Genomic DNA, 15,819 nt, shown 5'->3' on the forward strand with positions numbered 1-15,819 from the left:
GGGATCCTTGTATACATTTCTATGTTTAATTTCCTATTACTCCACATAAATTAATTTAAAAAAGTTAATGTATTTTTAGGCACAAAAGCTTACTGAGAGACACCCAAGAGGAAAAACACGGAGGAAGACTTGAAAGGTCAGGACCACCTGTTTCACCCGGAAGAGCACAGTTGGTTCGGTATGTGTCTGTCAACAGGAGTCCTTCTTTAAAGCCTGGCCTAGTTCGTGTGCAAATGACTGGCGCTCTTACGATTAGATCGGGGTCCTCAGATACCTGTGTTGACTGCTACTACTTATAAAAATGATCATAGTGAATTTCTTTAAATGTATTTACAAGATATCCTTTTGGTGAAGAGTTCTTTGAAATACAGGGATCTACCGGTATTAGTTAACTCTCTGTAAACAAATGAATTTAATGCAAATTGCAGTGAGTTGAATGATAAGAAAACTGGGCTTTTCACCAATGTCTTACTTCTGAACAATCCTATCATAGCAAGGGTAAGTCACCTTCCTGGGCCTCATTCTATTCATCGCTGGTGGCACTGCCACTTCTAAAGTGCTATATTTTATTTCTCATTAAAACAGCCATTAATAGAAGGCTAATAAACTTCTGAACCCATTTCCCATTTGACAACAATAGTGGCATTCTTGGAGGAGGGTCAGCCACTATTGTCAGTGAGTCTGGGGTGGGGGAGGGAAGAAATGCAGAAAATTCACATTATAAAGTTTATGTACTCAGAAAAAGAACAAACTTTAAGACAGCCTACTACATTTATCCTATTTGTTCGGGTTCAACATAGTAAACTATTCAATTGTTTGACAATTTTTTAAACTTTTTACTTTGAAATAATTACAGATTCACAGAATGCTGCAGAGATAATGCAGAGGAGACTTATACCCTTCACTTAGCTTCCCCCAGTGGTTAGATCGTGCACAACTATCCTCCAGCACCAAAACCAGGAGACTGATGTTGGTATAACGTGCATGCCTAGTTCCACGTCCCTTTATTCCGTGTAGATGTGTGTGATGACCGCGTCAGTCAGGGTGCAGAAGGGTTCCATCACCACTGGGAAGTCCCTCCAGCCACCTCTTTATAGTTACGCCCACGCCTCTTCCCCATCATCCTAACTCCTGGCAACCATTAACCTGTTGCCCATTTCTATAATTTTATCATTTTGAGAATGTCATCTAAATGGAATTATACATTTTTGATATTGGCTTTGTTTTCATCACCTTAATACCCTTGAGATCATCTGAGTTGTTTCTTGTGTTCATGGTGCGTCCCCTTTATTGCTGAGCAGCATTCCATAGTGCAGATGTGCTATCTTTGTTTAATTATTCACCTATTGGGGGACATTTTCATTGCAGTTTGTGGCTATTAAAAATAAAGCTGCTACGAACAATCATATACAGGTTTTTGTATGGATGAAGTTTTCATTTCTCTAGGATAAATGCCCAATCACTGACACATAGAATAATTGTGTAGCTTTTTAAGAAATTAACTTTTCCAGATTGGTAGGGGAAGAAAGGGATAAAGAAAGGGCGGGTAATCAGAAGGGGGAATGAAGCATGAGAGACTATGGACTCTGAGAAACAAACTGAGGGCTTGGGGGTGGGGGTGGGGGAATGGGATAGACTGGTGATGGGTAGTAAGGAGGGCACGTATTGCATGGTGCGCTGGGTGTTATACGCAACTAATGAATCATAGAACTTTACATCAGAAACCAGGGATGTACTGTATGGTGACTAACATAATATAATAAAAAAAACATTAAAAAAAAAGAAATTAACTTTTCCAGACTGGCTATACCATTTAGTTCCCACCAGAGATTGATGGGAAACTGAGTTTCTCTTCATCCTCACCAGGATTTGGTATTGCCTTTTGTTTTTTGTTTTTCGTTTTTGGTTTTGGTTTTTAGCTGATCTACAAGATGTGTTATGTATTACCTCATTGTGGTCTTAGCTTTTCCCTAATGGCTAGTGATGTTGAACATCTTTTCATGAGCTTATTGCCATCGATGTATGTTCTCCAGTGAAATGTCTCTTTGTCTTTTGTTCTAATTATGTTCTAATCAGATCACTTTTTTAATGTTGAGTTCTAAGGGTTCTTTATTTTGGATATCCTTGGTTGAATATGTAGTATACAAATATTTCCCCCTTTCAGTAAGTTGTTTCTTCATCCTATTAGTAGGGTCTCTTGTAGAAAAGGGTTTTAATTTTGATGAGGTCCAATTTATCAATGTTTTCTTTTCTAGGTTCTGGGTTTTTTTTTTTAAGATTTATTTGTTTATTTTAGAGAGAGAGTGTGTGGGGAAGGGAGAGCCAGAGGGAGAGGGAGAGAGTCTCAAGAAGACTCCACGCTGAGCACAGGGCCCGGCATGGGGCTCGATCTCACAACCCTGAGATCATGAGCTAAGCCAAAACCAAGAGTTGGAAACTCAACTGCCTGAGCCACCCAGGTGCCTCTATGGATTGTGTTTTTGATGTCAAGTCTAAGAAATCTTCATGAAGCCCTTGGTCCTGAAGATCATCTATTTTTTTCTAAAAATGTTTATAGTTATACATTTTATATTAAAGCCTGTGGTCCATTTTTTTGCTAATTTTATATTAAGTGTGAGACTTTGGTCAAGGTTTGACTGTGGATGTCCAATTGCTTCAGCACCATTTGATGAAAAGGTTATCTTTCTACCGTTGAATTACTTTTGCACCTTTATTAAAAATCAGTTGGGTGTACGTGTGGGGGGCTATTCTGGGTATTTATTCTGTTCCACTGATTTTCTTTTCTTCTAGTCCTTCACCACTACTACACAGTAGTAGCTGTATAGTAAATCTTGAAGTCTGGAAAAGTGATTGCTCTCACTTTATTTTTTTTTTTTTCAAATATTGCTTTTAGCTATCCTAGTTCCTTTCCTTTCCACATAAATTTTAGAATATCCTTGCTATATCTCTAACAAAAAAAGCACTGGAGATTTTCTTGGAAATTACGTTAAACATTCAATAGCTATATTAATTTTGGAAGAACTGATATCTTTACTATGTAGAATCCTCTAATCCATGAACATTGTATATCTCTCTTTCTTTAGGTATGTGATTTCTTTCACCAATGTTTTGTGGTTTTCAGCATACAAGTCCTGTTCATGTTTGGTAGATTTACAACTAGAAGTGGAAGTTCCAGTACTGTGTTGATTAGCAGTGATCAAAGTGAACAAGAGCCTTGCTTGTTCTCAATCTTAGGTGGAAAGAATTTAATCTTTTACCATTAAGTACGATGAGGCTGTAGGATTTTGTACAAATATTCTTTATCAAGTTCATAAAGGTCCCCTCTGTCTTTGGTTTACTGAGCATTTTTACTCACATTTGGGTGCTGAATTGTACGATCATGTCATTTTTCTTCTATAGGTTGTTAGTGTGGTTGATTACATTGATTAATTTTTGAATACCAAATCAGCCTTGCATCTCTGCAATAACCCCACTTGGTCATACTGTGTTCATCTTTTTATATGTAGCTGAATTACATGTGCTTAATATTATGTTAAGCATCTATAATCTTGAAAGATATTGTATTAGGTTTTGTTTTTGTTTTTGTTTGCACTGTCTTTGTCTGGTTTGATATCAGGCTTTGTAAAGTGAGTTCCCTCCTATTCTGTTTTCTAGAATAGATCATATAAAATTTGGCGTTCTTCTGTGTTTGGCAGAATTCTACAGTGAAACCATCTGGGCCTAAAGACTTCTGTTCTGAGTTTTAAATTGTGAATTAAATTCCATTAATAGTTGTAGTGCTGTTCAAATTATGTGTTTCATATTAGACAAATTGTGATAGTTTGTTCTTTAAAGGAATTGTCCATTTTATCTAGATTGTCACGTTTACATTTGTGGAGTTGTTCATAGTTTTCTCTTATTATCCTTTTGTTGGCTGAAGGATCTGTAGTGATAGTCCATGTTTCATTCTTTTTTTTAAATTTCTAGTGAGGAAGGAGTGCAACTAACATTTATTTTTATTTTTATTTTTTTTTAAGATTTTATTTATTTATTTGACAGAGAGAGAGGCAGCGAGAGAGGGAACACAAGCCGGGGAGCAGCAGGCTTCCTGCTGAGCAGGGGGGGCTCAATCCCAGAACACTGGGATCATGGACCTGAGCGGAAGGCAGACACTTAATGACTGAGCCAGGCGCCCCTCCATGTTTCATTCTTGGTGCTGGTAATTTGTGTCTTCTCCTTTTCTTGTCAGTCATGCTAGAGATTTGTCAATTTTATTGATCTTTTTTAGAAGCAGCTTTTTGCTACTGATTTTTCAAATTGTTTTTTGTTTTTAATTTTATTGATTTCTGCTCTTCAGTATTGCCTTTCTTGTTTGTGTTGGGTTTATTTTATTCTTTTTCTAATTCCTTTAGATGCAAGTTTAGATTACTTAATTGAGAATTCTCTATTCTAATGTAAGCATTTAGTGCTATGTAGTTCCCTTTCTGTACTGTGTTAGCTATTATCTGTGTACAAAAGTTTTTGATATGTTGTATTTTCATTTTCTTTTCAATTCAGTGTGTTTTTTTGTTCTTCATGTTTTTTTTTTTTTTTTTTTTTTTCCCTTGAGGCTCTCTTCTTTGACCCAAGTGCATTTTTATCCCCAGGCACTTGGATTTCTGTTACTGATTTTTTAGTTTGATTCTATTATGGGCATTGAGAGTACACTATATAATTTCAACTCTTTTAAATTAGTTGAGGTTTCACGTGGTCAAGTTATCTTGGTATAGATTCTTTGTGTGCTTGAAAGAATGTACAGCCTGCTGCTGTTGGAGTGTTCTATAAATGTGGATTAAATCATGTTGTTTGGTGTTGTTGACTTCTTCTATATCCTAGCTTATTTTCAGTCCAGTTGTTCCATAAATTGATGAGAGAGAAGTATTGAAGTCTTCAACTATAATTGTAATTTTTCTGTTTCTCCTTTTAGTTCTATTTTTGCTTTATGTATTTTGCAGCTCTGTTTTTTGATATATACGTATTTGGGATTGATATGTTTCCATCATTATGTAATATTCCTCTATATCCTTTGTCATTTTCTTTTTATTGATGTCTATTTAATCTGATATTATATAGTCACGTCTGCTTTCTTTTGATTGTTTGCATGGTGGTTTTTTTTCCTCCTTTTCTTTCAAACTAATAATATTATATCATCATATTTGAATTGAGTTCCTTGTAGATAGTGTTTGGTTGGTTCTCTTTTTCTTTTTAGTCCATGAAGTTAAACTCTGTCTACTAATTAGTGTATTTAGATCATTTACCTTTAATGTCATTATTATGTTAGGACGTAATTTGCCATTATATATATATATATATTTTCTGTTTGCTTTTTCTGTTTTTCATTTTTTGGTTTTCTTTCTCTCCCTCCATTCTCTCTACCCCCTCTACCATGAAAGTCTTTTTTAATCTATTCCATTTTGGAGCATTTGGAAAGTCTTTTTTAATCTATTCCATTTTGGAGCATTTGGAAAGTCTTTTTTAATATATTCCATTTTGGAGTAAGAGAATGGGTAATTTTTAACAATTTTTGAGATTCTATGATTTCTTAATTCTTCTGGATCTTATTTAAATCTTATTATTTTTTTTTAGATTTTATTTATTTATTTGACAGAGAGAGAGACAGCCAGCAAGAGAGAGAACACAAGCAGGGAGAGTGGGAAAGGAAAAAGCAGGTTCCCAGCGGAGCAGGGAGCCCAATGCGGGGCTCGATGTGGGGATCACGCCCTGAGCCAAAGGCAGACGCTTAATGACTGAGCCACCCAGGCACCCCTAAATCTTATGTTTTAGCAGGCCTCCAAGGTGTGTGCTGCTTCCTCAGGTTAGAGAAGGAATTACAAGTTTTCAAGCAGGCCTTTATTGACACCTGGGGAGGTGGGTGAGGGGTTCCTCATTATTTCTGAGTGGTAATGGAAGTTCAAGCTCTGGCTAGGTGTCTATGGGTACCAGCCTGTCTGTGAGAGGGAGGGACCCTTTGTTAATTTGTCAGTGGGGGCTGGGGTTGGTGAAAGTCTTGACTCTCCATCAGGCCTCCTCTGACACCACCAAGCATGGGGATTAGGGAGCTTTGCTGTAGTCTGGTAAAGTTAGAACACCAAACTCTCCACTTGGCATTGCTAGCAGAAGTGAGGGTAGGCCATAGTGTTGTCTGTGGTGTTGACTAGAGTAGATCATTTGTTGCCTAAAAGTTTTGTCTTATTTGTCCTTTTCTGGTTCCCTGAGAAGAAAGAGCAAGCTTTTCTTAGGTGCTTTTTTTCTGTGCCCACTGGTATTTGCACATCACTGTCTTCTCTGGTACCCAATTTGGGACATAGGAAACAAAAAGAAAATCCAAGTAACTCACCATTGTGTTGTTCCTCAAGTTCGTAGATCCCTATATAGTCTTTCTTCTCGTTTCGACCTGTTAGAGCCCTCTCATATTTGTTTTATATATAATATCCAGGATTTTTATGTACTTAATGGGAGGATTAAGGAAAAGTATATCTACTTCATCTTTCCTGAAATAAATGTTTGGCCTAAAGTGTTTCAATTTTAAATCAAATTTTAGTGAGTCTGAGAACTCTAGAATAATAGATAAGGGTAAAGGAGTAGTGTATTCAAGCAACAGCCATTACTCTGACAAAAATTAGAACTTCTCTATGTCTCTTCTTGCTTAAGTGAATTTAATGAGGTGGTAGAGAAGTATTTTTTAAGGTGGAGTTCATAGCTCAATGAAACATTGTGGTTTGCTTCTTTTTACCTCCTGAATGTGTGGCTGCTGTGGGGCAGGACAGGAAGGGAACCTCATAAAATAGGGAAAGCCATTTAAAATTATATGTCAACGGATTATCAGTGGAAAAAGAGAACAGCTTTCCTTTGGGGTACTGATTTTTTTAACATGATTTGACAGTGATTTGGGTAAACCCAGGGCACCCTGCTCTTAACTCCAGGAGCTTGTTAACTCCTGGCTAAGGGAAAGTACATTTAGAGATCCTCCAGAGAATATAGGTGTATTTAGTATATGTTTCAATCTGGGACCTTTGAGTTAAATTTACATTGATTCTTAAGTAAGCCTTATCTACAAAATCTACAGATTTTGCTCTGTACCCAACCTAGTTTTCCTGACATTTGTTGGACAAGAGAATACATTAAACTGAAACTCATCACATCAGGCACTCCGTTAAGGATTTCAGTCTCACTCCACTGCAGCCCAGACAGCACCACAGCACCATTCTGCATGACCCTCTGTGCCAGAGCACCTTTGAGAAATTTCAAAAAACCAGAGAACCTTAAAAATTAATAACTCACGGGGTGCCTGGGTGGCACAGCGGTTAGGCATCTGCCTTCGGCTCAGGGCGTGATCCCGGCGTTATGGGATCGAGCCCCACATCAGGCTCCTCTGCTATGAGCCTGCTTCTTCCTCTCCCATTCCCCCTGCTTGTGTTCCCTCTCTCACTGGCTGTCTCTATCTCTGTCGAATAAATAAATTAAAAAAAATCTAAAAAAAAAATTAACTCAGGGGTGCCTGGGTGGCTCAGTCGGTTAAGCATCTGCCTTCGGCTCAAGTCATGATCTCAGGGTCCTGGGATTGAGCCCCCCCCCAACTCCAGCTCCCTGCTCAGTGGAGAGTCTGCTGCTCTCTCTCCCTCTGCCCCTCCCCCTGCTTGTGCTCTCTCTCTCTCTCACTCTCTCTCAAATACATAAAATCTTTTAAAAATTAATAAAACTTGAAAGTTACTACTGTGCAATTAGTAGTAGTATGCTTTCTCCTACTATGCTTCAAAACAGAATGAGGAAAGACACAGAAGAGAGCACACAGGGGGGTTGGAGGGAAGAGAGGATGGAGAGAAAGGGAAAATGATAATGAATTAGATATGGTCATGAAAGCTTGAGTGAACTCGTCGGTGTCCATGACCTTGATGTTGAGTTGGAAGCTTCTAGAACAGTAAGGAAGAAAGTGTACTCCCTTTCATAAAGGAGACACACTTCCTGTGGGCATTTGTGGCACTGCCTAACTGAAACTTCCCTGAAAATAGAAATGGTTTCAATCTGAGCCGTCTGGTATAGTAGCCACCAGCCACAAGTGAGTATTGAGTGCTCGAAATGTGGCTAGTATGACTGAAAAACTGAATTTTTAATTGTATTGTATTTCAATTCAATGAATAAACTTAAATAAATACAAACACAATTCAATAAATAAGTTTAAGTAAATATAAACATAAATAACCCCCAAGTTATTTAACCACTATGACTGGTAGCTACCATTTTGTACAGCACACCCATAGGACATATACTTAATGCCCTTGCTCATTTCTTACTGTTTTCTTTATTATTATTGCACACAAAGCAATAATAATGAACTGTACCTGGTATAGAGACAGGGGTTTATCATCTCCTTACTTAGATCTTAACAAAGATCTTCTAGAACTCAGAAAGTGTTAGTATCTTATTCATTGCTTATGTTCATATGGCTAAACTATTAATGATTATAACCACATGTGTGTTGTAGCATAAATACATTTATTATATGTGATGGTTGTTATTGTTCTTAGTAAGAGTGCTGAGAAGATTGAGGAAATGATTAGCGAAAGCTCCTCAGAGAGTGAGGAAGATGAAGAACCACCTGATCATCGTCAGGAAGCAAATGCAGATTTGCCATCAGAATATTGGCAAATTCAGAAGCTGGTGAAATATTTAAAGGTAAGACAGGCCTCTTGTATTGTGTTTATAATAATTATTTTAATTCCTCTCCCAAAAATGTATATTATGCTTCCAAGTTTATTATATGTTTCTTTCAAATAAGGGTAGTAAAAAGCCCTATTATTATTTAAGTGTGCATGGGGGAAGGTCTTATTACCCTGAGGATAGCAAGGTTAGTCCTCATGGAGCAGCCAGGCTGCCTGGTACCAGCCCTCTCACCTGGGCCACAGTACCCAGTGGATGTTATGACTTGTCACCATTTTACAACTTGCAGTGTAGTGGGGGCAAGAGTTTGGATTTTTTTGAAGTTGGACTATAACTAAATTCCAGGCTGTGTCACTTACTAGCAGTATGGTTGTTGGTTATGGTTTTCAGCCTTCTTTTTCTTTTTTTTCTAAAGATTTTATTTATTTATTTGACAGAGATAGAGACAGCCAGTGAGAGAGGGAACACAAGCAGGGTGAGTGGGAGAGGAAGAAGCAGGCTCATAGTGGAGGAGCCTGATGTGGGGCTCGATCCCATAACGCCAGGATCACGCCCTGAGCTGAAGGCAGACGCTTAACCGCTGTGCCACCCAGGCGCCCCTGAGCCTTATTTTTCTTAACCTATGGAATAAAGTTAATGTCTGTCCTATATGATTACTTTAGGGCTGGAAAAACATACTTGAAAGATGTAGCATAGTGTTTGGTACATTGTAGGTGCTTAAAATATGTATCAGTCCTATTTCATTACTCTTAACATGATGTGTCAAAACATGTTATATCGTAATGGCCTATATAATATATTTAAGATTTGAATGGGGGCAGGGCAAGGAAAATGATTTGCCAAAACCCAGATTAATATTAATGGATAACGGGCGCCTGGGTGGCGCAGTCGTTAAGCATCTGCCTTCGGCTCAGGGTGTGATCCCGGAATCCCGGGATCGAGCCCCACGTCAGGCTCCTCTCCTGGGAGCTTGCTTCTTCCTCTCCCACTCCCCCTGCTTGTGTTCCCTCTCTCGCTGGCTGTCTCTCTCTGTCAAATAAATAAATAAAATCTTTAAAAAATATATTAATGGATAACTAAGATTGATAATGTCTAGGTAGGCCAGTTCTAAAGCTGTAGTTGAGAAGTACTTGTAAAAACAACATTTTAATTAAGCTCATAGTTTCCTCCAGCTTTTTTCATCTTTGATCAAATGAACCAAGGGCATTTGCTAGTGGCTTTGCATATGTAAAGATATTTATGTGACTCCTAAAATACTTAAGGATACGTTTCTGGTGCCTTTGTCCTTCAAAGTTGACAATAGTAATGGTAAAATAGTTTATATGCACGTTTTTGTGAATTCAGCAAACATCCTCTGCATGGACACAGCCTTGTAGCTGAAAAAGTTCCTTTTGCAAGAAAAATATGCCCCCCTTCTTAGCACGGCCCCAGCTGCAATTCCCTGCATTTCTCAGAAAAAAATTCTATGTTTTCCTGAATCCTGACTCCCAAGAAAAATTAGTCAAGAAATTGGGAAATTGGGAAAAAGTATTTCAGTTCTCCATTGCGACATAGATTTCAATGGCCAAACCAGAATCTGGGCAAGCAAATAAAATATTTTCATCGTTAAAAAAGAAAAGGAGCTTCTATGAAGCAAATTTTAATGCCCACCTTGGCTATGCTTTCGAAAGTCTCTTTAACAATTTGACCAATGTCAGTGCAAAATGAAAGAAATTTTTTTATGTGTTCAGAATATTTGTCATGAAACAAAAATCAAGACCACTGAAACAGTTAATGCTTTGTTTTAAAATTTCATCTTAAAAATAATATCTTATAAATAGTAAATATTCATATATCATCTTTCAATTTTTAAAGTGGCTTCGACTTAGCATTTATTTTGTGGTAATGTTGCCCTCTTTTAGTGTTATCAGATATCAGGTGGAGATCATTTTTACACGTTATTGCAATAAATATGTTTGGGTTTTTTTTTTTTAATAGAAGACCTCTGAAATTTTTAGCATCTCTATCACAAAAAATTATATACTGTTTATTATTATGGAAAATTTTCACTATTATGGTCATCACTATTACCTTAAAACATACAAATAAAATTTGGGGAAAAAACCTGGAACAACTTATTTTAAGAATTCCCCAGAATTGGGGGGAATTTTGATTTCTTATTCTGGGATCTTGAATATCATATTGTTCAGGAATTTGGAAACTCTAGCTGGAGCACAGGCTGGAATTCAGGCCACATGGTCAGGCACACCCCCTTGGCAGGCATCTTTGCATACAAACCATGCAATCAGCACAGTGCCCCCCGCCCCCAGCACGCATAGCACCAATGTCCAGACTCAGGAGACCTTCCCGATGGTACCTCTGCTCCTTTACTGAACCATGGATCTTCCTTCCCATGATCTCTCCTCGTCTCATAAAGCACACGTCACTCTGGGGGAAAATGGCATCAGAGAACTTTGCCACCCAGCACGTGAACAGCTTGAGCTAGACGGCGGGTGCCGCAGCTCCGACGTAACCTTTTGGAAGAAGATTGTAAGAGCCTTGGCGTTTATCCGAGGAATTCTGGTCTCTTAACTTTATTTCATTAGTCAAAGGAAATAAAGAGTCATCGGGGAAGAAGCAGGGATGGGCCAGGAGGCAGACTAACAGAGCAGTTAGAGGCAAGATCTTCCATGTTGGAAAGACTGTGGTTGAGTCCGTGGTCTGGCCACTTACTGGCTCAGTAGCCTTGAGGTAGTTGGCTGACCTCTCAAAGCTTCAGTTTTCTCAATGGTCAAGATGGCAAAAATAAAGGTTCTCATGTTTTAGGATTATTACGAGTTTCGAATAAAATCCAACACATGTAAAGTGCTTTGCAGAAGGTACTCAGGACTGGTTAATGATGACTTCTCTTACATATTATCACTATAGACAACACATGGCGTGGAGTCTTCTTGACTTGCACAGCTGGCCCTCAATTTTTGCTTTAAATTTTCTAGCAACCAATAAAAGGAGGGAAATACAGTGAGTTAATACAGTGAGGGAAAGGCTCTTACCATCATAAGGTAAAAATAGCCCAGTTGCCAGTGTGTGTAACTGATCCTGGGACTAAGAGCAGAAAGAATTTTCTCCCTGAGGACTTAATGAAGCAGACAGTGAGTGTGGTAGTGAATGACATCCTTAATAATATCCTCCCAGTGAACATGGCAATGAGAATTTCTCATAATAGCCTAACTATTGAATAACTGTCTTGAGTTTTTCAACTATTTAGGATAAGTCCGTATACTATGAGGCCAAAAAGGGATGCACTATTTCTGTCCCAGAACAGCTAAGGAAAACATTTATTGATGAAGTGCTACTTAAGCTTGCACAAGTTATTCATCAATAAATCATGTGCAAATGTGATACTTTTGGCCAGACAGTAAATTGCTTGGAATTATTATAGTTCCCACAGGTAGATAGTCTTAACATAGCCAATAAAAGAAAAAGTATATCTACAAATGATTTCAAGCTTTTTGACACAGATAAATGTTTTATACGGGGACACAAAAGGATATTAAAAGTCTATGAAATGCAAAATTGAACGTCTCTAGGTAATCTCAAAATAAATACACCTGACATTTTAATTTGCAAACTTATGCCTTAAATGTAGGCTTACACTAGCAGAGAAATGTTAATGTTGACCTGACTTTCTACTTACCATTTTCCAAGTACAGCAATGTCTGTGATTGTTGAAAAAAATTTGATGAGCTCATTAATACCCAAACAGGTCAACGAACTATAGCTTGTTATTTATCCAGAGCTCTGAGCTCAGATCTTGGCACGTAAGTAAAGGGAATTTGTATTTAATTATTTGGCTTTGACATACATTCATTTCAACTTACTAGTTTTATATATGTATATATTCTTTTAATCTGGATTTTTAGAACACAATTTAACTTTTAAACTAATGAAGACTTTGCATTTTTACTCACACACCTTCCAACTTCGGTTCCCCCAAATAACTGATGATTCCGTGCCCTAATTCTAAATGAAGCAATGAGCCACCTTTTCAGCTTCCTTAGCGAGCAACGCTTATATTCAGCCTTCTGCTATCCTTACGGCTCAGCTTGTCTGTCTTCTCAGCTACGTGAGCGGAAGGGCCATATTAAACTCATTTCTGTGTCTTGCAGGGTGTCTAGCCAGTGAGCACAGGCCTGCCTCTCCACCCTCTGCTCAGAAGGTGTGACGGGGAGAGAGAATGGGTTCCCAAGGGGCTAGGCTGTGCTGTTCTTCGTGCTCAGCTCCTGGAGAACAATTTTTCCTTCCTCTGAGCCAGAGTCATTCCTTCTGCTGTTGACGCCTTCCCCACCTTCTCTGACTCTCCTCTCTCCTCCTTTTCCTGTTCCCTTTCTCCTTGTAGATATGCTGTTTTATTGCTGTATTTGCTAGCTTTCTATGGATATTATATTTTTCCCTGGCCAGGGCTGCTTTAAAATCTCGCAATTAAAAATATTTTGCTTTGAATCGATTCCAGCGATTAGTGAAGATAGTTTGTTAAGATGTATGCCCCACACTAATTTTGTGAGTTTTTGTAAAAATGCAGAAATTTTACTCCTTAATCAATTATGTGGAGAACCCTTTGTGAAATAGGAGAGTTGCAGAATTTTATTTTGTTTGAAAATGTGGATTAGTCACAGGTATTATAGTATAAATTAGTACAAATGGGTACCCTTCAGTAACGTGAGATAAAATGTTGAAAGGTAACTATAAGTAGATCCGCCTTTCATACACATCTGATACACAATGTATGTATCATTAAACTGAAGAATGAATTTCTGGACACAAGGTTGCCAGCCTATTGAAATCCATTTCTATGTGGATTGAAGGAGAATTGGGGATGGAATTTAATTCTATAGGATAAATAAATCCAAGAGAAAATTGAGGAGACTATAGAGTAATGCCAAGAATGCGGTTGGTCAGATTTTAGGTAGCTCGGAGGGATCGCAGAGACTGGGTCTAGAATCATGCTTTATCTCCCTTGTAGGCATCTTCTTGTCACTTGGGGATAAGATCTCAGTACTATGCTTGCATCAGCTCCAGGCTCAGATGGGAGATTATCAGCAAGCAGGCTTGTAGATGTCTGCCTCCAGTCTGAAGAGCTTCATTCACCTGGTCTTATTCCTGAGTTCTTGCTGCAATCATGGAAGAATCTAGGGTTAATCACCAGGGCCATGTTCCCAGGTGTGTCTCCTCCCTGCAGGAAGCCTATTTCTACACCTGGGATTTTGATCAGAGCCCAGCCAGGGGATCAGGATGACGAAAGCATGGATTTAGAAAGCTGAGTCCAGCAGCAGGTGTTTTGCAGAATGAATCAGAGTGGAAAGAGACAAGGCCAGTGACGAGGGGGTTGCATTGATAGTTAGAGTGTGTCGGGGGCCTGGAATAGGATAATGTCCTTGGAAGCAGCAAAGAAATGGCTGGGAAAGAAAAAAGTCCAGTTTACAAGGAGGCTTTGGTTTGGGGTAGATTAAGTTCGAAGAGAGTAAAATACCCAAAGAGAAATGCCCATGCCATAGTTGGAAATAAAGGATGGAAACTCACATTCTTCATTAGAAATCTAACTACTGCTTCAGGAGCCAGGAGAATGAATGAGCGTGTGGAGCATGTGGGCTTGTTTTAGTCTTTTTATTCGTGATCGAATATGACCTCTTTATAGCTAATCAGAAAGTAGCTGCGTCCCATTTGAGTTAGTACAATGAAGGCAATAGTTTTAGATCAAATTTCCAATGTTATCCCAATGGCAGTCTTTCCTTAAGTATTAGTTTGCCATCTTACAAATTGCTTCATCGGCCTTTTTGTAAAAAAATAGTCTTGCAGAAAGTAACATTTCAATTGGTAATTTTATGTGACTAGTCAGTAGATAAAAAAAGATTAATTTAAAAAGATAAATAGGAAAGTTTGAAGCAAAAAGAGAAAAATGTTAATTTTTCATGTTTCCTTTCAGTTGAACGCTCCTGCACACTAAAACCATGAGGATCTAGCCGTGAAGTCAGGAAATGACGGGCTTTTTTAATGTAAATTCACAAATGTGTTATCATTCTTGAATCTGAGATCCGTGCGATCCTTGTCCCTGAGTCCCAGGGGGATGGTGATGTTGTCTGGACACATGTGGCTGCTGAGTGGTAGCGTATGATCTCCGCGGGGCATCACCACACATCTACCCTCTTCCCCTCCCACCATGTGTTGGTGAGGGGTAGTGCCAATTTTTTTATTGCATTTGATCAAATTCGTGAAACACTGGTGTTGATTTCACCTTGTATGTGAGCCAAGGGTCTTGCTAGTTATTCTTCTGTTATGTATCCACAATTCAGATTCCTCAGGCCATGAAAAGTGAAGGTTCTTGGTGGCTCCCTGCCAGCTTAGCCATGACATCTACTTCACCGCGACATCTCAAAGAATCACATCAGAAATTCCACAAGGCTTCCCAAGAGACACTGCGGGCTCTGTCCTTGGCATGTTTTGGATTCCCCCTCTAGAAGGGGATTCACTGCAGAGACATTTTGAAACTTTAAAACGTTTGTTAAACACTATTTTTGTGGTGTTCAGTTCCTTAATGATCTTTCAGGAACTGATTAAACACACACACACACACACACACACACACACACACACCTTAATTGGTTAAAGAGTTCTTCTAAGTGGTAATTGGGAGTTATAGGATTTTTCATTGCAGGAATTTGATGTACTTTGCAATCAATTACAGTTAATTAAATTCCTTTCCCATTACTCGGGTTTTGGGTATGGACGGGCAGGTAGTGTGATCCTTGTTTCATTGGTGGAAAAGCTGAGAAATAGTTCACTCTGGGCCACACAGAAGGCGAGGCGGCCATGGGCCAGGCTGGCGTCCAGGCTTCTATCTTTACTGCCTGTCGCCTGGTTATTCTGTCCCTCTGTCAAGAAACTCAGGGCCCAGAGGGCCTGCAGGCCTTGCTGTTGTACGCTCCTATTTTCACTCTCGCTTGGTTTTCTTCATCTGAGTAAGAGACTGATTAAACAGCGAGCATTTCTTAACAAAGGAATTCAATGTTCATTTTTGGAAGGCAGTATGAGAGTGTGCTCTTTTGCTAAGTTAAAGAGATGGAGAAGATTGTGATAGGACAGTGTTATTCGTGTTCGGCAGACTCT

The 15,819-nt window shown here is 38.7% G+C and overlaps 1 protein-coding gene across 1 annotated transcript in view; it reads left to right on the forward strand.

The window, feature by feature from the left end:
- Positions 1-15,819, forward strand: part of ODAD2 (outer dynein arm docking complex subunit 2) — a 170,923-nt gene that overhangs the window by 25,823 nt on the left and 129,281 nt on the right. Inside the window, exons 8-9 of the mRNA XM_008683879.2 lie at positions 80-178; positions 8,544-8,691. Coding sequence (XP_008682101.2) covers positions 80-178; positions 8,544-8,691 — 247 coding nt within the window. The remainder of the gene's footprint in view (positions 1-79; positions 179-8,543; positions 8,692-15,819) is intronic.

This window comes from Ursus maritimus, unplaced genomic scaffold (genome assembly GCF_017311325.1).
Source record: "Ursus maritimus isolate PB19 unplaced genomic scaffold, ASM1731132v1 scaffold_31, whole genome shotgun sequence".
NCBI classification, from domain to species: domain Eukaryota; kingdom Metazoa; phylum Chordata; class Mammalia; order Carnivora; family Ursidae; genus Ursus; species Ursus maritimus.